At 39.5% G+C, this 25,751-nt stretch overlaps 1 protein-coding gene across 2 annotated transcripts in view; it reads right to left on the bottom strand.

Annotated features, from left to right (window-relative positions):
- Positions 1-25,751, bottom strand: part of LYN (LYN proto-oncogene, Src family tyrosine kinase) — a 125,929-nt gene that overhangs the window by 36,445 nt on the left and 63,733 nt on the right. The window contains exons 3-11 of one of the 2 annotated variants that reach the window (XM_006032430.3): positions 18,621-18,757; positions 16,643-16,691; positions 16,446-16,551; positions 16,021-16,119; positions 15,821-15,924; positions 13,496-13,645; positions 11,211-11,363; positions 3,449-3,631; positions 2,470-2,546 (exon numbers count right to left, since the gene is read on the bottom strand). In XM_006032430.3, the coding sequence (XP_006032492.1) occupies positions 2,470-2,546; positions 3,449-3,631; positions 11,211-11,363; positions 13,496-13,645; positions 15,821-15,924; positions 16,021-16,119; positions 16,446-16,551; positions 16,643-16,691; positions 18,621-18,752 (1,053 nt within the window). In that variant the 5' untranslated portion in view covers positions 18,753-18,757. Of the gene's footprint in view, positions 1-2,469; positions 2,547-3,448; positions 3,632-11,210; positions 11,364-13,495; positions 13,646-15,820; positions 15,925-16,020; positions 16,120-16,445; positions 16,552-16,642; positions 16,692-18,620; positions 18,758-25,751 lie in introns of those variants that run through there. The other variant, XM_025214183.1, reaches the window with a different exon arrangement.

Genomic DNA, 25,751 nt, shown 5'->3' on the forward strand with positions numbered 1-25,751 from the left:
CCACCGCCCCCCCTGCCCAGGGCCCCAGGCACCCTGGAGGGCCACCATCCCCCTGCCCAGGGCCCCAGGCACCCCGCCCAGGGCCCATAACTTACCTTCCAGAGCAGCAGCAGGAGTGGGGTGCTCTGAGCCTGCTGCTGCCAGCTCCCAGATCTTGGGGACCGCATGCCAAGCCCAGCCGGGTCCTGCCAGCCCTGGGGCTGCTCTGCCACCTAGCTGGGCTGGTCCCATGGACAGCAGAACCCGGCACATGGGGACCACGTGCTGAGGCCAGCCGAGTCCTGCCAGCCCTGGGGCTGCTCTGCCGTCCAACCAGGCTGGTTCCATGGCAGCAGGTCCCACTGTGCACCACCTCCCTGCAGGCACAGCAGAGCAGAGGGGGGGACCCGGTGCGGCGGGACTTGGCCCAGCCCCGTGTGGCTCGCTAATCCAGCTTTCCACCAGACCAAGTCACATGGCTCCAGGAGGTCCCTCCCAGAGCCACGCGACTCACTCCAGTGCAAAGCTGGACTATCGAGCTGCACGGGCTGGACCAGGTTCCTCTGCATGCCGCCAGCTTCACCGTGGCTGGTCTGGCCACTTGGCGGGGCGAATGTCCCTGGGGCTGCACGGGGCATTTCCAAATTCCCCCCACATCCCCCTGTCACCTATAAACGCCCCCTCCCCCATTCCCTAAATTACGTTGGACAGTGCCGTGGGCAGCAGGAGCACCAAAGAGATGCTCTGGCCGAAACCAGAGCATCTCTTCTGGAGGACTGACTCCTGTGCTGGCTCCAGGAATGGCCTGGGACCGTGCCTTGCTCTGCTGTTCTGTGGAGTGTTTTTTTTCTGACCCCTGGATATCCAGGGGTCTAAATTTTCTCTCTGTGCTGCAAGTTTGGGGCACAGGGAACATTTTTTCATTCCTGCACCTGCCTCTTGCCCCATCTCAAAGGGATTTGAGATGGGGCAAGAGGCACGTGTGCGCTCATGTAGACACACCCATCTGGGTTGGCTCATAGTAGCCTCTGTAACTGAAAGACTCACGTCATACTTATTTACATACTGGCTTCCCAATGGTATCAACCACATTATGCTACTTAATACTATTATTGTCTTTCCAGCGTGCTGGAACTAATCAATACAAAATAATAAGTCTGCCAAGTCTAATGCTCATTAGAAAAAGTTGGGGGAACAATATGCTCCCAGAATCACTTAACACAGGTAAAAGCCTGTGGCCCCCTTCTGCCCAGGCTGACCGGGAGCAATTTGCTCCCAATCAGTGTCTATGCATGCAGTACGGTGCATTAATTAATGTGTAATTTTTCTAGTACCTGTATCTATAGGTACTGTACTAGAAAATGGTGCATTAAGCTAACATACTGCACAGTAATTGCTGCACACGTGTAGACAGTGATGCTTTACTGTGCATTAAATTAGTCTAATGTACAATAAAGCATCTAATGTAGATGCACCCATTGGGTTTTAAACTGGACTCTGGTTTCTGTGTCATTCTGGAGCTTACACAAGTGTAACCTAAAAATCATAGGTACCCCATTTATATAGTTTGTAGCTATTTGTTGTTAATTGGGTTCTGATGTGAGTGAGCTGAGCTCTCTCATACGCTACACGTACAAGAAAATAATTCTAAAAATTATTGCAGTAAGTGTAAACAACTGAAATGCATCTAAAATTATCGTTATTTTGAAAGCAACAGCACTCTTCAGCTAAATAGAAATTTGACCAGTTGATCCAGTGCAAAAAAAAAAAAAAAAAGCATTTACTAACAGTCTTTTAAAAGTTTCTCAAGTGCATATACTATGCAGAATTGATTTTATATTATTAGAAGTTTACCTTAAATTATGGAGAAACTAAACAATTTTCATGTGTTGTTTATGGCATAAAAAGCTAATTCTGTGTATATTACCTGGATGTGCTCTGGCAGCCCCACCTCTCGGCACTGAATGGTAGAGGCCTCAGTGGTGGAAGGAAGGATGAGAGGGTGGCTGCCATCTTGTCTGCTGCCCTTCATGCCACCCTGCCAGCTGGCACTTCAACACCCCTCCCCCCCCCCACCCTCAGGGTCCAGCATTTCATTTTTATTGTTTTGTTTTTTTACATCGATTTTGGGAGGCAATCCCGGATATTCCAGTTTCCACAAAATCCATGGAATTGTAAATTGAGTAGACCATTACATATTATTACTACTAGAAATGAAAACAGCCCTTTCTTCTGCAAACGGAAATGACAATAGCACTGACAACAGATAACATACCAACATTAAGAATAGGTAGGTTTTATCATAAAACACTCTTATTTCCTTCCCATGTAGAAGTAGTTCTAGACATGATATTTCTCAAGGCTTTTTGGTATGATGAAATAAAGTTCACTGTTACTACAACAGAGTTTACAACAATAATTGACACAAGTTTCAGACTAAAAGACAAATGCTGTCAGCAACTCAATTTTGTTTGTATTGTAACTATTTACCTGAGCTGAGAAGTCAATTAATTTTGGAAGAAACAATTTACTTCCTTCATCGCTCTTCAGAAAATCCAGCAAACTGCCTGTTTCAATAAAGAAAGAATAAATCAGCATAGTTTACAAATCAAAGGAAGTTCATCACTAGCCCTGTAATCAGGTTGCCAGTTTTACAAATATGTGACAACATTAAATTGGATACGATTAGCTAAGTTTCTTAACATGCTCTTACAACAACACAAAACAATACCTGTTTTGTTTTGTTGTGAGAGTGGCCTGTTTTATTCTGGTTTGGGGTTTTGTTTTTTGGTTTTTCTTTTGGAGTCACAGATATGAACAACTGATTTTCCCATTTTTAGGGATATAAAAAAAGCTGTCCTTGGGGAACTGCCTGTAATTACTACTCTGTAACCATATTATGATTTTAAAATGCCACAAAACACATCTACTCAAAGTTACCTTTTGTTCATAAAGACAACAGAATGGCCCTTTGATGAAAACATGCAACTAAAGTATCCATTCATAAATAGCTTTATTTTGTGAACCTTCTGCACTGTGTAGTAACTACCTAGAAAAGCCTGGTTGTCTGCATGATGGACAATCAATGAAACATATTAGATAATTAATGAAAATGTTAATGAAGTGAAGGATTGCTGCATGTAGTTTGCTTTAACTAGTTACACCGTTTTGGTGAGAGATGATCAGTCACATTACCCAGAGTGACCACAGATATTAAGGAATACACTTAGGATGTGCCAAAAAATTTTATTTTAGAGACTTTGAGAAATTTCTGACATAATGCAACCTAAAAACACTGTGGGCATAAAATATAAATTGTCCTTCAGAGAGAGATTCTGGATCATTTAAAACCAAAATCTGCAAATGTATAAAATATGTGTCTTTTTCCATTGTTTGTTACTGGGAGTAAATTCATTACATATAGAATATTTAACTCTTGATGCTGCTTTTAAGGCTCAGTAGTTCTCACCTTTTGCCATGAATTCTGTTATTATATAAATAGGTTCTTCTTTGGTGACTACTGCATACAGCCTGACTAACTTGTCATGCTGAAGCGTTTTCATGAGGTTGGCCTCCTCCAGGAATGCTTGCACTGACATTGTTCCAGTCTTCAAAGTCTTCACAGCAACTTTTGTACTATTGTTATAAAAGCCTAGAAAAGAAGGAACCATCATGGCTCAGGAATCATTCAGCAGTGTGCCAACTGTTAGGAAAGCTTACGAACTAGACAAGAACTCGAGAGTAAAATCTTGGAGGTAAGTGTTATGTAGCCCATTTGAATGTGTAATAAACTCTTATTTTCCAAGATGCATTAACAGATTATTGCTCTACCCACTGATGTACAATGTTCTATTTTTGTAAGTAACTATGCAAAAACAATATAAAGTGAGACCACTTTTATTAAGGTTCCTTTTGTGCCCTACTCTTCACATTACAACACTGCAAAAAAAATTAACAGGAAGAGGTAAAATTCATGACTCAACACACTAGCTACCAGCCAGTCTGCACAATTTTAACAGTTTGCCTCTCTAAAAGAAAGTACACAGCCCAGTAGTTACTCACTCTAGGCAAAGAAAGAACTCATGGTCATACAGAAAATCTGTGGCAGAACAGGGAACTGAATCCAGGTCTTGCCAGTCTTAAATTAGTGCCCTACCTAGTGTCATCTGCCATCTTTTTAAAGAAGAAAGAACACAACCTCCAAAAGCTGTCAGTAAGCCTGGTACAACGCACAACCAAGTGCAGCCAAGGAACAATCTCTTGCACAGAAGAGTTAAAAAGAAAGGAAAGATAAATAGACACTTCCAATTGGCCTATTAATATATGTAAAATAGTTCCATAAATCTTTTTTTTTTTTTTTTTTTTTTTTTTTTTTTTTTAAGTACCATTTTAGGCTTATTTTAAAACTTTTCTTGTGTTTTGAACTCCTTGCAGAAAGTGTACACAGTACTAAAATTTACTTCAGTCAGGGTTAAGGGCGCTCGGCACATCCCACCATGGCACGGCCATGAAAATAAATTCTGTTTTACCAGAATCCTCTCATGTGACAGAACAAAATGAAAAGATGACAAAGTAACAACAAAAAACAAGACTTAAGAGGTTGGTCCTCTACCGTTCTTCTGTTAGTTAACAGGGAAAAGGAAAGAAGTTGGCTATTTTCTCACATACAACTGAGGAAACCAGATAAAGGAAGTGTGGCCACCTCAGAATGGCACTTAAATTTTATAGCAGGCCTAGCCCCAGCCGCATGCTATTTAAGAAAAACAGTAATCAATGCTGATAGGTATATTATTCATTTCTGATAACTTGACTGAATAGAAGAAACAACTGTCAACTTGGTCATTGCCAAAGACTGAATCAGATGCCCCCAAATGAAGACTAAAGCTAGCAGTTTAAGCTTATGAACTATCACTTAGCTGGCAGCTATAGCAAGGTTTTTTCACAGCTTTAGAGAAAAGTAGGGCTAGAAAGGACCTTAAGAGGTCATCTAGTCTAAGGGTTAGCAACCTGTGGCCCACAGGCATTTCATCTGGCCCTCAGGGCAAGGAGGCTTCTGTGCCACTGCAGCAGCAGGGGGCATTGCCCACACTAGGGAGAAGCAGCAATAGCAGCACTGCAGCGGAGTGAAGGAGAGTGATGATCGACTCTGGCTCCAGTACAGGCTGAGAGTGGGCAGCTGCCCACTCTTGAAGGCCAGCTGCATTAAAATCAACCCCCATCCCTTCTCCCCCCAACAAAATGTTGTTGACTATTGATAAATCCAACCCTCTGCTAAGGGCAGGATCATCCCCGCCTAAACCAACCTACACAGATGTTTGGCTAGTCTGTTTGTAAACACTTCTAAAGGATACGAGACAACAACTCTAGGTAGCCTGTTCATTGCATAACCACTCTCATAGTTAGAAAGTTCTTCCTGATATCCAATCGAAATTTCCCTTGCTGCAATTTAAAAGTGCTGCTCCTTGTCCTATCCCCTGATGCCCCAGAGTATCACCATCCTCTTCATAACCAAGCTTCTGGTATTTGAAGACTGTTACCAAATCCCTCTTTCACTTCTCCAGACTAAATAATTTCACTTCTTTCAGCTTTTCCTCCTGAATCACATTTCCCAGACCACTAATCATTTGTGTTGCTCTTCATTGAATTCTTTCCAATTTGTCCCCGGTTTTCTGGCATTGCAAGGCACAAGTCTGGACATAAGTTTTCTAAGTGAGACCCTACTAAGCGATGATAGGAGTGGAAGGATCATTTCTTCCCTTGACTTGCATGTGACATTCCTGTTAGAATAGTATGCTATTGCCTTTTTTCTGTACAAGAGTTTATTGACACATGTTCATCATTATAACCCTTGAGTCTTGTCCACAGTACTTCTGCCTAGCCAGTCTCTCTCCAGGTTGTTTCTGTGCACGCAACTGTTCTATCCCAAGTGTAGAACTTCACATTTGACTCTACTGAATTTCAACTGATTAATTTTAAGCCATTTCTTCAGTTTATCAAGGTCATTCTAAATCCTAATCCTACCCTCCACAGTGCCTGCAACTGCACCCATATCGGTGTCATCTGCTAAGTACGTACTTGTCTGTGTATCACAGGTGGCACAGAAAGGAACACAACACAGTCTGAATGGTCGGTTATGGAAGGGCTTCAGGCTCAGGCTACACTACAGAATGATATAATTTGAAATGGAGACCATCTTTTTGTTGTGTGTTTGTACAGCAGAAACACAATGGCGTTCTGGTCCCTAAGCACTGTTGCTAGGCACTACCACGATATAAATAATCATTTCCTGGTTCTAACTGCATTCATATCAGTTTCCCAAAAGATCAGTTGCCAGGCAGACATGCTTTGTTGAATGCACATCAACCAGGAAGAGACTGTGAGAGGAATGAACTTGATTCATGCCACTTTCCCTCCCCCCAACTCACTACTGGGGTTGTTACAAGCTTCACCCAAAGCAGCAGACTTTCTGCTACTCTAGGCTCCCCTCCAATGCCTGCATTGCCTCTACTGAATCTGACGTATGGTCTACACCCACTCTTCAGTGTCTGGCACTTGCAATCCAGGAGACAAATGTTCACGCACTCTAACTTCCTACAAGAAACATGAATACAAAAGGGGATGGGTAAGTGATGAAGCTTCTAGTTCCTTCCTTTCTGTAGGTTTCAGCCAGACCACTTTGGATTAGTTTTCAGAATATGAATACACTGCAAAAATGCATCTGCAACGTTTTCAAACACACCCATTTATCTTGCACACTTGCCATAGGAAATTAGATAACCAGTGGTCAGATATGTCAAAAAAATTGCTGGAACATTTTTAGACTCTTATTTTCATGAAGAGACTCTTGTTTCTTTGGTTTGACTTCCTCTGCTGCTCTAGTAGTTGCATAAAAAGATAACAACAGTGTAATATTACAGATTGACATTTAAAGTATATTAAACCCAACACCTGGGATGTCAGAAAAATGTGACTCATTAGTAAAATAAACTATAATGGCTCTTTTGTGTTCTTAACTTTTCTCTTAGCCCTATTTGAGAGCTCCTTCACTCATGGATTACTAGTACCAGAGAATGTTATGACTTGTATCATAGCAGTAGGTACCTGGAGACAAAACTGAATAGAAAAATGTAGGCTGGGGTGCTGTTTTAAACTATGAAGTCAGTGCAGCTGCTCCCTAGTACACCAACTCAAAAGTATAAAAATCTTTGTAAACTGTATCAGCAAAAGTAGTCACTTCATGGAATGTTGAAATTTTTTGAAGAACCGTGGTGCTTGCAGACATGCAAAGCTGGGGAACTTGATCTTTTAAAGTTACTAGCCAAACCCCACAGAATTTAGTGACAGCCCAGACATTCACTTTAAGGATAAATACAGTATAACCTCATAAATCCAGCATGCTTGGGACTGAGCACCTGCCGGAAATTTAACAATTCTGGATTTTTTAAGCCAAATCAGCAGCCAGTCCCAGAACAGCAGCTGCACACAGAGCAGCAGTGCGGGGTGGCGGATGGTGGCAGCAGCCACCGCATGCAAGCTTCCCTCTCCACTGCTCTGGAACCAGCCGCCGCTACTCCCTGATGTGCTGGATTTTGATGAATTCCGGATTTTTGATATCCGGATATATGAAGTTATACTGTATGACAACTGAGATGATAATTATTTTGGCTAAAGAAAAGTCTTGTGCAGCCAAGCATTCACTGAATTTTTGCACAGATTAAGTCAAGTCATGCCAAGCTGCAATATAGATTTGTGATGTCCATTAAAAGCTAAACCAAGAACATCAAAAGCATTTTCAAACTAGATCTCTACAACTAAAGGAGAGACTCCTACATAATATAGCCTTTATTCCTCACTCCCAAACAACAATTCCTTGCAACATTATCATTAAAATGTAGTTTGAGTTATAGAAATACTGTATTGTCTGAAAACACAACAAACAGACTGGGTTATTTCTGGATGATTTATAACACTTCTCAGGCAATGGCTGGGGAGCACACTGAAAAAGAGCTGTTCCACCTCCTTTCAGTATCTACAGTATCCCAACACCAGTAGCCATCTCTCAGCCAGAATAACTGGGGCTTGAACAGTAAATCAGTCACCTTACCAACTCATCCACAAAAAATGTCAGTGGTTGGCACCACTGTAGCCCCGGCAACTGAATATCCCCTGTTCTCCGAGTACCATAACGCATTAAAAAACCCATAATGCTACTTCAATTTATTGTGGCACTACTGTTGCTCCACAAATACATTAGCTCAATATTTGATAAATCTTTGTAAGTTTTATGATGGAAAGTAGTTACTCCATCATGCTAAACCAGCACTTTTGAAATTAAATGTGGCATTTGTTGCAACAGGAAGATGGGCATTTGATGATCCAATACAGTGAGGGAGCCATATTCTTCTCTACAGGGTGCAATTCTCAAAAACTAAGGAGCTCCACCTGTTCAGTGCAGGGCTTGTTATGGTACCTTGCACGGGTACACAAAGAAGGCGGAGGGCCCCACTCCACATTCGAATTCAGACGAAAACTTAGTTAGAGCCCTCCTATGATTTAAGACAATTTCTTTTAAACTCAAAAGAAACAAACTGTAGATAAAGTCTTATATACACTTTCAAACCCAGAGAATTTTTAACAACAGGCTGTAAATTCTTGTGGGGGTGGGGGAACACATAAATAGATATTGATGAACCCATAAGTATATTGCTGCTAGCATGCAAGGCATGTACACACGTACATACACATACCTCTCTTTGTATGTATAAATTATGTAAATAATTATTTACTTATTAATACATAATTATGCAACACAATTTATTATGCATTACATAATTGTGTATTATATACATTATTATAAATGTATTTATAAATGCATTTAAACTTAATCACAGAAAGCTCTTCAGTAAATCAAGCCTGATACCTAATAGTGCTTAATTAAAAAAAAATAAAAATCACCTTTGTACCGTAAAGCAGAAGTAATTTATCAAAAGAACATAAGCAGCTTATAGCCGGATGCCACTACGCTACTCCTTAGTATTTTCAGTAGCTTATTATTAGCTACTGAGTTAGCTAATGAGTGGAGAAGCATACTTGCTACAATCCTGTGTGGCCTGGTGTTGGACCAGATGACCTAACATGTCTTTTCCACTTCTAACTTCTTTGCTACTAAGATTAATCATGCTCATAACTAGAAAGGATCCCCGCCATGCAAATCAGCTTCTGTTGCTTCAGAAATGCTGCAGAGAGTGAGAGGAAGCACGTTGCTCAACTTCACAGTACAGTAATTTCTCCCATAAAGTAATAATTCACAAAGGCAAATGTTAAGCCCAATTTAGATGACGAGAAGATCACAAAAACAAGAGGAAACATCTTGAACCAGAAACACCCCTTTTAAAATTTTTTATGCATGTGTGCGCAGAACTAGTCACTTCCTGAAGTTAGCTACATTGAGTGGACAGCAACAAACCACCACAGATTTTTCTACAGTATTTCAGTGTCAGTTTAAAACATTTCTTGATTTAGTTTATTAGACAGAAAAAATGTTGCACAATGGCTGGTCTCTGTCCAAACTAAATAAAGCATCACCCAGGCATGCCAGATTTAGGTGCCTTCTTAAAGCCCTTTAGCTCACATCTTCATAAAAAAGCCACAGTATATTATGCAGATAGACAATTTGCATGCTTTTTTATGCTGAAAGATTAAATCTGTAGGTCAAACTGGAGATTTCTGATTAGCTGTCAAAGATGCCAAACTCATGCTAATACAAAGATGCTTTACTTTTACTTAGAAAAGTCATTTCAAAACAGTATTACAAGCCGTATATTCCTATAAGAATGTTACAATATTTTGGCCAATAGTCCTTCTTCAAAGCTTGTCAGAACACTACTCTAGGAAGTAAACTAAAAAATGCACTGTTTCCCACAGCTTAAAATATTTAAGATATTTATTCATTAAACACAACTTCTAAAGAAGCAGCAAGGATTCAGAGAAGAATGAGGAGAATAATGAGGAACATGGAAAGGATGATTGAAAAGACTGGGATTCCTTGCATTAAAAATAAGAGAGGACATGAAAAAATATTTTAAAAAAATGGATAGTATAAAAAAAGATAGATCAGGGCCTTTAGTTCTCACTTTCCAAAAGCAAAAACATATTTAACTTGATTAAAAGATCCAAGTTAAAGCTAGTAAAAGAAAATATTGCTTATGCAACAAGCAGTTAGAATATGAAACTCACTGCCACAGGAAATTGTTGAAGCCAGAGCTGTTCTTGTCCCACTCTAGTCAGGCTCCGCAGGGAGCCAGGCTCAGCCAGGAACAGCAGCAGTGGGTGGGTTTCTCCTCCTTGCCCAGGTCCCTCTGGATGTTTCCTCTAAGCCCAGGAGCAGGCTCAGGGACAGAAGAGACTGTCTGCCACCACCGCTGCCCCAAGCTAAGCCCCACTCCTAGTCAGACCAGCTAGAGCAGGGCAGGAATGGCTCTGGAGCTCCCCCAACCTCTGGGGTAGCCACAGATAGTGGCAGGTGGAACAGTGACAGAATGAGAGGGGAGAAGGGACATGCTGGTGGGTGTGGAGGAGAAGGGGTAGGAGGTGCCAACAGCAGGGAGAGAAGAATCTTATCTGCTTCAGGACTTAAGAAAAGTCCCCAGCTGCTGCTTCCACACCATGGTCTGCCCACCTGGTAGGAAGAGGATGGAAGCAGAGGTGCAGCCACCTCTGCAGCACCAGTTAGTGCTCTTGCACCCTCTTACAAAATCCTGGATCCACCCATGGTTTTCTCCCTAGATCAAATCCTTGTTCAGGAGTTACTACACTGTAAGGTTTGAATGCATGGTTTTCTGTGGTCACTATCTGCAAGGATAGCCATCAGTGTGATTCGTTACAACAATACCAGCAAAAAGCCAGTATGGATGGCTCCGGCTGCTTGGGAACCCACCTGCCATAAAAAGTACTGAACCTCCACCCCCCGGCCTCCAAACCCCGCAAAAAACTGATAAGTTCTGTTCAGATGTTTTGCATCAAGAGAGGGTGTTTTCCAAGATAAAAGTGCTATTTGTACACATGTAATAGGGCTAATTATTTCAGATAATACTCCAATGAGGGTCAAAGCTAGCAACACAAGGGTGAATCAGTGTCTTTGAAACTGTACTATAGACATTTATTTTTCAGTTACATTTTAAATATTTACATTTTCAAAAACCTAAGCAAACCACAAAGTATTATCTACTCACCCATCCAAACTTCTCCAAACTGACCAGCTCCAAGTTTTTTCACTAACTTAATTGATTCCCGTGGAATCTCCCATGCATCTTTATCCCAAGGTTTCTGGGGTTTAGGGCTAATACATGCTTTTTCCAGTTTTTTGCATAAACCATCTGACTGCTCTGTTTTTCAAAGAAAAACAAAGTATAAAAATCCATTGCATTGTTAAACATACTTTGTTTAATGTAGGCACAACTGCAGATCAACACCAATCAGCTCAAAATAAAACAGGCATTATGAGGAATGCTTTGATCTAATAGAAACCAATTTTGCTGCAATCATCGCATCGTATTTAACCATTCAAACCTGGGATTTAGGGTTTCGGAATTCAAAAACCAATCTATAAAATAGCTGTGTGATCTGCAGTTAATACCAGACAAAAAAAGATCATGGCTGCTCATAATGTATGCTTTTTTTTCACTCCAAGAGGGCAGTAACAGCAAAGTAAATAAAATGCATGTTCTAATGGTTGATGGCATGTCAGTGAAGACAGAGTAGGAGACCTGTCTCAGGAAATATAAAAACAAAAAAAGACTGATCTTGTTGCTTATGATCAAAAAATCAGAAACAATGAGTATCTGCTGTTCCCCTCCTAGACTTCAGATTTCTGAAAGCTGAAATTCACCTCTTCAGATGCCTAACTTTAGACAGCAAATTTTGAAACACAGGAAATCTATGGCCCAGGCATTGACAGAATTTAGATATTTCTGCACCCCTGCCCCATGTTCAGGCCACTAGACAACACTTAAGATCACCTGAGAATTTATGTCCCTGAAGACATTTAACGTACATAGTATGTTGGTTCAGTCAGTTAAGACAGGCAAAATAATAACAATAATAATAATAATAATAATAATAACACCCCCCCCAGTTATTATTATTATTATTATTGGGAGGGGCGGGTAGCATTGCACCAAGTCATCTACGCATTTTGAAGACAAGTGATGGTTGCACATAAATTGCTCCTCTCTCTCTTTAAAAGGAATCATTGGATCTAACTCCATTTATAATAAAATAATGGAAAAAAGCTACCATTGACTTAAAATACCTAATCTTGATCTTATTGAAATGTCCAAAACTTTAAGTGGACCTTAAAATTAGTATTATTTTAACTTATGTGCCATGTACCCGTAGCATTGCTTTGAAATTCCTATATTATCACACTTTTTTAGTGTATAATTGTTCAGTGACTGGAGAAGAAATAATTATGACACATTCAGCATGATAATAAAAAGACTTGCATAATTTTATTAGGTGGTTAATTTTTCAGTGTAGTTTTGAAAATTTCAACCCAATATTTTCCCTCCAGTGTCCAAAATATTATTCTGAACTACCAAGACTATGTTCAATGGGAGCAAGGGTGGGAGAATACCATTATGATAACCAAGAAGTTATAAAAATTTTAAAGTAATTACTGCATATTGGAAAGTAATATTCCCTGTCAATGGAAATTTTGATTTTTCCCCAGAACATTCAATAGCAAAAAGCCAGACCACTGGCATAAACATGTATAAGGTTGCTTTTGTTTCATATTATGAAGATACCAGTAGATGTTTAACAACATACCAGATGTAATACATTTTGTAAATATCGTCCACCTTTATTATAATATACCACTACACTTAAAAACACAGTATTTTTATCTGTTTTTTTCTCACTTTAACTGCACATTAGTGTAACTCTGGGAGGAGTGACTTTTATATTATTATTCATTTTATACTGGTAAATGAGAGATCAGAAGCAGACTTTCTAGTACCGGTAACAGACCTTAAGCCAGAGGTACAAAGATACAGCCAACAGACTGGATCTGGCCTCCAATGACCTATCATCTGGTCTGCAGTGATGCCTGGTGGTTTTGGACTGGACCTGCACACCAGATGCACCGGGCCCTAGACTGACCTGCAGTGCTGCACATGGGGCCAATTTGGGGCATGTGATGCACATGGTACTTGCACTGGCCCAGCCCCATGCACCGAATCCAGCACAAGGGGATGGTCTGCAGGCCTGATCCAGCCTGCGGACTACTCCAGCCCCACACATCTGGCATACAGGACCTGGTAAATTTGATACCATTGCCTTAGACTCCGACTGAACTTGTGTTTCGCTCTTAACATGAATCTTGCTACAACATTCACAGTGCTTAGATTATTTATAAAATGTACTGGAAAGACCTGAAATAGAACAATAAAATTATTTTTCCATTAAAATAAAATCTTAATATCTGACAAGTAATCCACTAATTCATTTAACTTACTTTGGTAATGTTTGATCATGTCGTTGATGGTAGGAAAAGTAATTCTTGGAGAGATGTAATATCCTCCATTGTCTAGACTCCTAATTTTGTAGTGCTTAATAACATCACCATGCTGTGGATCATGGTCCCTGATGGAAAGAGAGTAGCTACCTGTGGAAAACAGTGCAAAGAAGCTGTTTGGTAGATTGTATGCTTGTAAAACGCACATTTCTATAGTTCAATATTCAATAGATATAATAAATGCAGTAATATTTTGCCTACTTGTCATGTTCCACATTTATCTCTCACAAATATTTTACAATTGCCATGAGGAATATAACTAAATGAACCCCGCTGCTGGCACTGAACTTATCCCAAGATACTCCTTAAGAACCAATGGGGATTTTCTCTCTCTCTCTCGTTAAAGCAATATTTTACTATAGGATGGACCATTTATCTCAATTTGATTCTATAATTTCCTTCTAGTTTTAAGTGATAGAACTCAATGAGGATGGAAGGACAATGGTACTGTGTGTGCACTTAATAAATATTCAGAGACCACCAAGCTGGGCTGAATAGCAGATACTCTAGAAGACAGGATAAGATACAAAATGACCTTCATTAAATTCAGGCCATTTCTCTAATTTACCATATGAAATTCAATAAGGACAAATGTAAAGTATATTGAACTTGGGACAGAACAATCACATCCACAAATACAAACAGGAATGAATGGCTAGGCTGCAGTACAGGAGAAAGAGACATGAAGAGTAGAGTGTCTTACAAGCTATGATTTCATGTGCTGTTGCTGGGGGTAAAAATAATACGAGAACCCCGAAGAATCCCAGGATACAAGAACAGTCACGGGAAGCAATGCCTGTATTCTTCTCAGCAGCAGTGAGGTCTTACCTAAAATAATGCCTAATTTTGGGCACCACACATCCAGAAAGGTATGAACAAACTGGAAATAGTCCAGATGAATGTGTGACACAGTAATGGGCAATATGAACCTCTGATCTGACCCAGCAAATGGCAATTCTTATGTTCTTAGAAGATCAACAAAAATGATCTGGGGTCTATAAAACATGACTTACAAGGTAACATTGGGAGAACTAAGATTACCATATTGACTTGAATATACAAAACTAAATAGAAGACAGCCCCCCCTCCCCCCCATAAGTAGATTCTATTGATAAATTTATTACAGTTGTCCTGGTATAGAATCTAAGTATTGGAGTTTTGCCTTGAATTTGTCCCCTTCCCACTGCTATAGCAAGGAAAATAAATCTGAAGGGTAGCCCCTTTGCCCTCTGCCCCCTCAGTTTCTTCCCCTTACACCTCCTCCCCCCGACCCTTACCTTACCATCAGACTCTGCTCTCCCTGAACACATGAAAATGAGGAGCAAACTTGAAAACACTGACCTTGAAATTAACATACCTGTATTACTTTGCACTTAGTACCCATAAACTTAGTTCATCTAGAATTGATGTATTTTTTTTAAACTGCTACAAGTTTAGCACAGTTGCTCCATAAACACACTTTTAAGCAGCACTTTAAAAAAAGCTTCCTATCAGCATGTTTGCCCAATGTGGGCCATGTTTTGTTTTGCAGTCATACTCAGTGTTGGCTGCATTTAAATCAGCTTCATAGTTGGTTTCTGTTACTGAGCATATGCTGCTTTTGGTAGCATTTTAATGACAGACAATATATTAAATGAAGTTTCCTTGTACGCAAATGTAAGGGGATAGCCCACCCCTCCCCTCAGTCAGCATTGGGGGGTGGAATCTTGTCTTGTACTTGAGTAAATATGGTATTTAGTCTGAAGAGGAGGAGACTTGAGAGGATCTGAAAACAGTCCACGTACCAAGAGGATGGTAACAGGCTGTTCTCTGTGTAAACGGGGGATAAGACCAGAAGAAACAGTCTTAAATTGCAACAAAGAACGCATAGGTTGGATACGAGCATCACCATGAGGGTGGCTAAGCACTAAAACAGATTACCTATAGAAATTCAGGAAATCATTAGGCAATCATGATGTCCAAAATTAGACATTTTTAAGAGCAGATTAGGCAAATGCTTAGTTTGGGGTGGTTTAGATGATGATAATCCTGCCTTGAGTAGAGAGATGGACAAGGTAACTTCCCTTGGTCTCTCACAGTCCTATTTTTTATTGAATCTCTTCACTTCCTTTGGAGAAGTTACTGCAGTCCAACTGAATTCATTGTTACATACTGAAAAAGCAACATAACAAAATGGTGCCAAATTCACACCCGTTGAAAGCAAAATTTTTGTTATAGCAGATTCAGTGATTAATCAGTGAGTCCACCGATTAATCAACTGCCTACCTTTTAATGTTTCACTTTCTCTGATAAGAAATGATCCAGGACTGTTTCCAGGAGCTAAGAGCTGTCTTTCTGCATCTTTCCTGGTTATATCTTTGAAGAACCATCTGAAAAGTATGTCACGGATTAGATTTTAACCCACCCCCAAAAGGCCCACAACAGGGTAGAAAAGTTTCAATGTACTAGAGTATAGAGAAACCTACTCTTCTGTTTCCAAAGTGTTTAATTTTGCTACATAGTTGCTTGGAATGAAACCTTCCTTTTTCGTTGAGAGGGATTTAGCTTTCCACCATTCCCCTAGCCTGAAAAGCAAACACAAAAGAATTCACAATATGCAAACCAAAAATAACCAAGTGCTATTTATCTGCTTCTTTGCCGAGGGGCTTGACTGGGCTGGAAAGAGAAACATGACATTTCTCTTGGAAGTAGAGCCATCTGAGAATGCAACAGCCCTCCCCCCAAGATGGTTGTCAAGCAATACAGAGAACTGAGTGGAACATTTTCACTTTCACACTGAAAGGAAGTTTCTTCCTTTTGCATGGGTGTGGGCACAAAGTAATAAAACACAACAAGAAAAGTGATTTAGTAACATAAAAATATACATTACATCCAACATTGTCATACTTACTCCTCAAGAACTTTCATTTTTTCTCCTTTCTTGAATGACAAATCATCTTCATGAATACCATCATAAGGATACAAGGCTACTACAATGCTCCCATGTTCCTCCGCTTCTATTAATGCAAAAAGCCAATGGATAATCTTAGCATTACATACGTTCTTAAAAGGCTGTTACGAATTGCTAATATTTTTATGGAAACATACCTGCTTTACAGAACCTCTGACCTGGTAAAAGTTGTGTGTCTGTATTTGCCTAAAACAAAATATTGCTCAATTAAACAGTTTCAAGTCACTGTGATGTTCACTTTACACATATGCACATTAATAAAATAACTTATAAACACAAGCTGGTTTGGAGTGATCTTGCACATATTTTCTAAGATCCCTACAAAACTTAAAATTATAAAGAAACTAGGGTTGGCAAACTGGTCAATTGACCAGTCAAATATTATCAATTTACCAGTCAATTAACTGCATATTTTTGACCAGTCAAAGGTTATAGCAATTTTACAAAAAAAGCCCCCTACTTTTTTTGTAGTTTTCTTGACAGAAATGATTTTTTTATTGTTTTTGACAAATTTCTTAATGGAAAATTTGTGCTCTTTCTGTGTATTATTTGGACATATTAGCGATTTTTTACAATTTTGACTGATATTTGACCAGTCAATTGATCAAATTTTGACTGGTCAAATACCCAACCTTAAACGAAACATGTAGCTATTTTTGCTGGGCAACACTTAAATGCTTTAAAAATAAATAGTAATGCAAATCCCAACTAAACTTTGAATACAGCAGCATAGCGCCGCTCTCCCTTCCCGAAGTGAAAAGTAAGATGGCAAGTTCATACTTTTGCAGCTCCTGTACTAACATTTGGCAAAGATACTTCAACAGGGCAATAAAGCAATAATTGTCAATACAGAAGGGCAGCTTCATAAAGTGAAAGGGCAAAAATTTAATTACCTTCCTTAAATTCCTCAGCAAAAATCATTATTAGGTTTATCCAAGTACAAGGATTAAAAAACTACAGGATTTTTTTTAAGTGCCAGCACTAGAGTAAATAAGTAATAAAAGATAATCAGATTTGATTCAGATGATATGCTGGCTCAACAGCCTCAGCAGCTGTACATCAGCATAGCTCCACTGAAGTCAAAAGAACTGTGTTGACTTCAGCATAGGTCTGGCCATTGGTTACAGGTGGGGTGGAAGTGTTCACCACTAAGGGCAATTATCCCATTTTTATCCTCACTGAAACTAACCTTCTATTTTGCCAGTTTAAGGCAAAAAATATTTAAAGCTTCATACATTCTCCCCTGTGAAAGGTCTGATTCATATGGGTTTGCATGGGAGTTATCCATGTCACCTCTCCATCTGCAATCCAAAGACCACCAGCAGAGCTAACATGCAACTAATGCTCTATTCCTCTTGACATGGAAGAGCAAACATTTTTTATATTCCCTAGCCTCTCTCCCTAACATTTTCTTTTTGCTACCATCAGCGGAGCACTGTTCCTTGGCACAGAGGGGACCTTCCACTGTCCTGCTTCTTCTCATACACAACTGCTTCATTCTGTTGCATTTGGTCCTTACATGCGAACAGAAAGCAGCAAGAGGTGAAGATTGAGGAAACTTGACCAAAAATGATCAAGAGTCATAATTAAATCATAAATTACATATTAAGGATTACCTCAGCCTTTCTTAATAGAACACTCAGTATTTTAATCCCTAGCTTGTTAAGCAGCTGCCCTGTAGATGTATATAGTGTACTCCTTACCAGCGTAAAACTACACATTAAAAATAAAGGTGGTTCTTTTATAAAGAAAGCCTGACACTTTTAAAAATCTTTCCAAACTACTGTAAGTTACTAAATATTGAATTAAAAAAAAATGTCACTCAGCCTTCCTGTAAAGCATCAACTATGCAAGAACAGTATACAACACATCTAGGAGAATGTTTCTCCAGAAAGAAGACACAAGGATAGATTTATTAAGGAATAAACTACCAGCAACTTTTTTTTTTAATGCCTATCTTTTGAGGGTCAACTGTATAGCATAATAAAGCCAAACTATGAACTAAAATGATTAATCTTAGTTTCTGCATGCATGTGTTTTTTTATTGAAATTTAAGTTATGCCTGTCATGCTTTGATCTCACTATTGGAATTCTCCCCTGAGACTATCTACTTACTGGCCTTTGCTGTTTATTGGACGTTGGATCCCTCACATAAATAGTTCGTTCAGTTTTACGTACTGGTTGGTTCTTCAAATCTAGCCCATCTCGAGGCAGGTTCTCTTTCCTTTTTGATTTTATACATCCCATATTTCCTGTTGGAATAAAAAAAGGTATTAAACAAAAACACTGCATCACATAACTGAGTAGCTTCCCATGCAGTCATCTGGCTTATGTAGCAAAAATTTCCTTTCCAACCACAATACTTTACTGGCAAAACAACTGAATGTTAAGAGGACCAGTTGTAGTGCTATATAATTTTACAAGTGAGGGAAATAGTCTCTTGTCTTAATTCACAAATAAGCAAATTATTTGAAAATAAATTTTTCAAAGGTCAAACTTCTTTATTTTTAAATGGTCTTTTTAACCCCAAAATTAAAATATTCCAGATAGATTGACATATCTGTGAATGTAGAAGAAGATTCTGATATAAATGAACTGGACGAGAAGGGATTATTCCCACTGCAATCTATATAGGTGAATCATAGATTGAAGCCCCAATTTCTCAATAGTAATGCATACAGAAGTGTTGCCAGTATGTTCCAGTGCAGAGGTTATGAAATGTTTTTAAATTACTGTACCAGTGTAAATGGTAAAACTATGGCTCTCTAGGCCATGACAGTATCCTCCAATTTGGTTTTGTATGTTAACCCAAGGGTGGCCATTGGTCCAGTTTCACATCAGACCATCTTGTTTTTAAACCATTTGTCCCCCGTCCATTTCTGAATGAGGTACGGACAGCAAGAAGTCCAGTTTTTAGTTCACTGGTGGAAATACATGTTAATTATTTGTCCTCATGATTCTATTGGCTGTGCTTAAAATTGGGTGGTACACAGCCAGGAGGAGAGGGAGGTGGTAGCCAAGGAGGCAAGGAGAGAGGGAGGTGGTAGCCCCACCCCTTGCTGCCGATTGGTTGAATGACCCAGCGGCCCCCACCTTTATTGCTGATTGACCAAGGTGGCCACTCCACCCCTCACCACTGATTTGCAGAGGCAGACTACCCCTCATCAAGGGGTTGTCCTGTATTCTGAGGATGCATCAGTGGCCACCCTAGTTAACCCTGCTGGGGAGCTCAGTGACTGGAGAAGTCCAAACCCCATGGCAGGCTGAAGAGAACAATACTCAACCAGAAACAAACATTGGTAGTGCAGGTCAGATAGGGAGGGAGGACACCTAACTTATCCAATGCAATAGCATGAAAAAAAAAGCCAAAAACAAAAAACCCCACAATTTACTCCTTTTCATGAAAATCAGCTGTCACTACCTGATATCAAAGTTTAGGTGTTACTGGAATAAAAATCCATTGGTCATTGTACCATTAAGCTCAATAACCAAATAGTTTGGAAACCAGCAGAATGCTCATGTGTTCTTAATTTTAATATTAAACAAAACAAAAAAAGGCAAAAAGCAAACCAACTAAGAAAGCCCAGAGACCCACATGACAATTAAAGAAAGCAGTTTTCTGTTCTTGCATATCAGTGACTTCAACATTTTTACCTATCTATGCGAGGCACAGAGAGTGCGTTATAATTGGTATTCTTAGACCAGGAAATATCTAATGATCATTTTCACTTTATGGAAGTCTCCCTGGGAATCATTTTGACCTCTAGTTCCATGTGGGATAGTGCCTAGTTTTATTTGAGACACTAACAGACTCTCTAGGAATCCAGTATCTATAAAAACAGCCTCCAGTTTTACAAAAACCATTAACTGTGGGCATACAACATACAGTACTTACATAGCTGTATAAACTTATGAGCAAGCGGGGGTTTTCACAGGTACATTGGACAATTAGTAGATAGAGGCCAACTACCTGCACTCACAAATCAGGTGTTCAATCATCTAAATGCTACAATATGCACTTGCAATTTTGTGCCTACAAAGACAGAACCTAAAAAGAGGCCTTAAAAAACAATTTGGCAGTAAGTATAGCACTTAAACCATGTGCCTTCCCTTTCAAACAGGCGAACAGTCCTGTTGATTTCAAAAGGTCTAATTGTATATCCAAAGATAAACATGTTCTTACATGAGAGCCTACATGGGACAAGAATATGCCTCCCTCACTATTGAGAAAATCCTTGGAAAGAATGAGTCTCATGGCTTTATTCTATGCGACAACAAATAAAGATGTAACATGACTTGCCCAAGATCACAGAGCAGATCAGCAGCAGAGCTAAAACTAAAACATCTTTCTCCTACAAATCTGGAGTACAGTTTTACAAAATACTGAACTTCTTCTGGGATAGAACGTAGTCTTCACTACCATGGAGCTGAGAGTACCCCAAGCCCTTTAAACAGATTAAGCCCATCAACTATCTTTAAAAAAAATTAATAAATAAAGTTATCTAAAATCTTTCTAAAGAAATAGAGGAAAAAACCCTCTGCAGTAGGCAACAGACAAAATAATATTTAAAATTCAGATTTCTGTTGCTCTTATAGGATTTCTAACAAAGTTTATTAAAAGCGTGAAAAATCACAAATTTCATACAAAGCAGCTGGAAAATACATGTCTAAAATGTTAGGACATTGGCCATAATTGTATTCGATTATGAAATCATTCAATTAAATTTATGAAATATAATGTCTTGGGATTGTATATGCCTTTGGATGTTTCTCAGTAGTTTTTGAAACTGTGGTATAGCATCCAAAGTGCTTGAAAAGATTTAAGATACTAGAACACATGGGTGCTCATCTTCAGCCCACTCAGCAAGTCTGCAGAGCTGCATTAACCCCACAGGTCCAGAAATTTACAGCAGGGGAGTAGTGGCAATTAACTCTACCACTGCTTCCCTAGCACCAAATTTCCAAGGCCTACAGACAGATGACGACCCCATGCATGGGCCTGGGCCAGGGCCAGAGTGGCAGGTCCAGTATGGCACACATGGGGCTTAAGCCATGCACTGGACCGCACCCACATGCTGACTCTGCACTGGATCAGACCCATGAACTGATATCCTGGATGGGATCTGACCCCTAGACCATCCCCAAACCGTTCATGCCACCCGCAGCCCAGAAAGGTTGGTCACCACTGCTAAGGCAGATATTTTAAACAAGGGGCTAAAACTGGCAAGACTCTTTACATTGCAAGCTGAAACTTCTATCACTTCGACAAAGAGATTCTATGAGTGGCATCAGAATAAGAATTCATAAACCTAATGCAAGCAACAGACATCATAAGATAAATGTTTAAGAATGTTTGTAGTAGAGTTGGAGTGTTGTTGTAACTGTGATGGTCCAGGAAGCAACCAGGAAGAGAGGCAAGGATTTTTTTGTGACATCTAGTTTACAGCCCTCTCCCATCCCTCCAAACAGACTGCTTGAATTTGCTTGGACCATTTTCTCTGACATTTGGCTCTGTTTCCACTTCTCTCTCAAACATGAGGAAGGGCACTTGATGACCAAAAGCTTGTCCAAGGGCTCTCCCACCTATATGCTTGGTCCAATAAAGATATCACAAAAAATCCTTGTCTCAGAGCATATGGTAAATAATGGGTTTTAAAGTAGAAATGTTATACAACTGTTCTTAGCTGCTTAAAAATTCAATCTTGGTAAAAAAAAATAAAAAGTGAACAACAAAATGCAGCATATTTTTTAGCCTATACTATATTTATGTATAAAGTAGAAGGCAAGTGCATTTACAGCGAGTACAATATTTTATTCATGCATAATGTTGTTGGTTTTTCTTTTTTTAAGAATAACACTGATGCCATTTATCTTAATGAATATCACGTATGTTTAATCTAAGTTAAAGAAGTGCTCTTTTGCAGATATGAGAATTTGATAAGCTATCAGCTGTTCAGAAGGACTGCACCACCACAGATGGAATACTAGTTATTGTTCTTTGATAAAAATCACTTGTTCAAAAAAAAGAATTCAGTTCTTCTTTCAGACTTTCTTTATGCAAACTAAATGGGATACCAATTTACTTAAGCTCTCCTAACCACTTTGCTAGACATGAAAGAAAAGTCATTTAATTACAAGTAATTGTATAACAGAAACTAACTTTTAGAAGTACTTATCTGACAAAGTAACATGACCTAAAATCATAACAGAATAAAGTATCCGATTTCAATAAATGGCTCAAAAGGTAAAATTTAGTTTAGAGACAGCAATGTTCTTGAAGGATATCTCCAATATGTCGATACAAATCAGAGTTTGTCTTTTTATTTAAAGGGGAAAAAAGTAAACTACATACAGGAAAATTGGCACAATGAACTTTTTCTAACAGATTGCTGAATAACCATCAATATTTTCTTTGATGTCTAAAAATGTACGTCTTGAATTCTCCCTCCAAATCCTCCGTTATATGCCATCATTTCATTTAGTCTCAATAGTACTTGGCCTCTTTTCTTTGCCTAGCAATTGCTTTAAAATCAAATATATTTCATGTACCCAAAACTGCCTGCAACGTGCTTGTTTAGATTTTAAAAGGTTCCACGCTTCTGACAAAAACTTCTGTTTTATCTTTCTTTTGCCAGCAGTATAATTTATCTGTAACCTCAAATACTTTTCTTTAAAAAAAACAAACAAAAAACAAAAAACTTCAGACAGTAGAAGATCATGTGAGCTTTACTAGTCCATCCACTACAGCCCATGAGGTTTGTGCTTCCTCTGAGTGCTTATCTATCTATATTACCATCTCTAGCTTATCGTATTTTTCAGTTTGTTCACTGCTGCAACTTCTAGCAACATCTTTGTTAGTATATAAGACATGATATTAAAATTCAAGTTAAGAACAGTTTCTCAAAAATCAGCTTGAATGCCTGGGCTTTTCTTAAATAAACACCCAGTACTGAAAATGATTCTCAAATCCCAACAGATTTCTCAGTCACTAAAGTGTTTTTAAGTATAGAAATTCAGAAAATCAAAGAGATTTTACAATGACTCTCTAAAAAGTCAGTGTGTGTGTGTGTGTGTGTGTTTCTTGCATTCGTAAAATGCATTAAGACATTCATAGATTAGAGACTGGAAGGGACCTCGCAGATCATTGGGTCCAACCCCCCGCTCTAGGCAGAAAGACAACTGGAGTCAAGTGATCCCAGTGAGGTGACTGTCCAGTCTCCTCTTGAAAACCTCCAGGGTAGGTGACTGCACCACCTCTGGAGGGAGCTTATTCCACAGTCCAGACACCCTGACTGCGAAGGAGGTTTTCCTGGTATTAAGCCTGAAGTGGCCTTCCAGGAGATTGTATCCATTGATCCTGGTCTTCCCCAGGTCTTCCCCTAGTGAACAGTTGTTCACCAAGCTCCTGATGCACTCCTTTGATATAGCAGTAAGCTGCTATCAAGTCCCCTCACAACCTTCTCTTCTTTAGGCTAAAGATGCCCAGGTCCCTCAGCCTTTCCTCATATGGCTTGCCTTGCAAGTCCCTGATCATACGGGAGGCTCTTTTCTGGACCCTCTCAAGTTTTTCCACATCCTTGTTGAAGTGCGGCACCCAGAACTGGACGCAGTACTCCAGCTGCGGTCTCACCAGTGCTGGGTACAGCAGGAGTATCACTTCCTTAGTTTTACATGAGATGCACTGGTAAATGCATGCCAGCATGTTATTTGCTCTGCTGGCCACAGCATCGCACTGACAGCTCATATTCATGTGATGGTCAATCATGACCCCTAGGTCCCTTTCGACCATGGTGCAAGTCAAGCTGTCACCACTGAACCTATATATATGTTGAAGGTTGCTTGCCCCCAGATGAAGCACCTTGCACTTGGAAGTGTTAAACTTCATCTGGTTCCTGTCTGCCCAACTCTTGAGCCTGTCCAGGTCTGCCTGTATCTGCAACCTATCTTCTGGCATGACCACGCTGCCCCATAACTTGGTGTTGTCTGCAAATTTGGTCAGCGAGCTTTTCACTCCCCCATCCAAATCATTGATAAAGATGTTGAAAAGCACCAGTCCAAGTACGGACCCCTGAGAGATACCACTGGCCAGTACAGTATAATTTGTACACTGACATACAGTATACAAATTATTATTTAACTACATCAGCCCCAAAGCTGTGATAAAATGGTAATTATATTTACCTTTTTGTTTGGATAGTTACTGTACTGTACATACATTTGTTTCATTACAACCCTTATAATATATGATAACTTAGAATAGTAAAGATAGAGCATCCTCTGACCATTTTTCATTTTATGGTTGGTCTGCCGCATAAAGCTTCTGAATACTTATTTTTTGTGAAGGATACTTCATATCTCATCTGTGTAATACCCCTGTTAAAGAGCAACATTGTGCCATTTTAATATTTAAAGATCCAAATAATCATTCCAGTCTTTGAACAATGCTCTGCTTTTAGCACTTCAAATCCATTTTCCTCTTCATAAAAAGAGATATACTTGAAATAACAGTCAAGCATTTTTACCATTTCAATGTATTTCCATTACGTACAATGTCATCTTAGAAAAAAATGTCTTCACTGTTAGAACAGTGAGGCAGTGGAATAGACCTCTGTAGCAGTTCTGGAATTTCCTTCACTGGAGATTTTCAAGAGGCTGGATGAGCATTGATTAGGAATCATCTGGAGTGTGTTTCTGGAAGACAAAGCACTTTACCACCCCACCCCAACATATCACTGGGAGATAAAGAGAAGAGCTCTGCAGAGCAGAACAGATATTAGAGAAGATAATTGGATACTGGAGAAGATAATGCTCAATGGCAGGAAAATGAAGCTTAGGTACAATAAAGGGGCTGGGATAAGTACAGCAGAAAGGGCATCTGACACGTGGGGTTGTTTAATGTCATTAGATTGCAGAACACAGTGGAGGCTACTTTGGGTTTTCCCATACTTCTGGGCTTTGCCAGTTGCCACATGGGCTGGAAGGATTTTTTCCCCTCCTGTTGATACAGGTGGCAGGGAATTTTTGTATGTTTTCCTCCAGAATCACTGCGTATTGACTGTAGCTACGACTGGGGATTTTGACTGGGCTGTGCCAATGTTCCTTCTGGAACTACAGCCCATAAATTCCTGGTTAGAGGATGCTACCTCTCTGCTTAAAGTCAAACCAAACACCACATTTGGAGTCAGGAAAGAATTTTACCCCACAATCAGGTTGGTACAGACTGCGGGGGTTTTCACCTTCCTCTGT

The sequence above is a fragment of the Alligator sinensis genome, unplaced genomic scaffold (genome assembly GCF_000455745.1).
Source record: "Alligator sinensis unplaced genomic scaffold, ASM45574v1 scaffold999_1, whole genome shotgun sequence".
NCBI classification, from domain to species: Eukaryota; Metazoa; Chordata; order Crocodylia; family Alligatoridae; genus Alligator; species Alligator sinensis.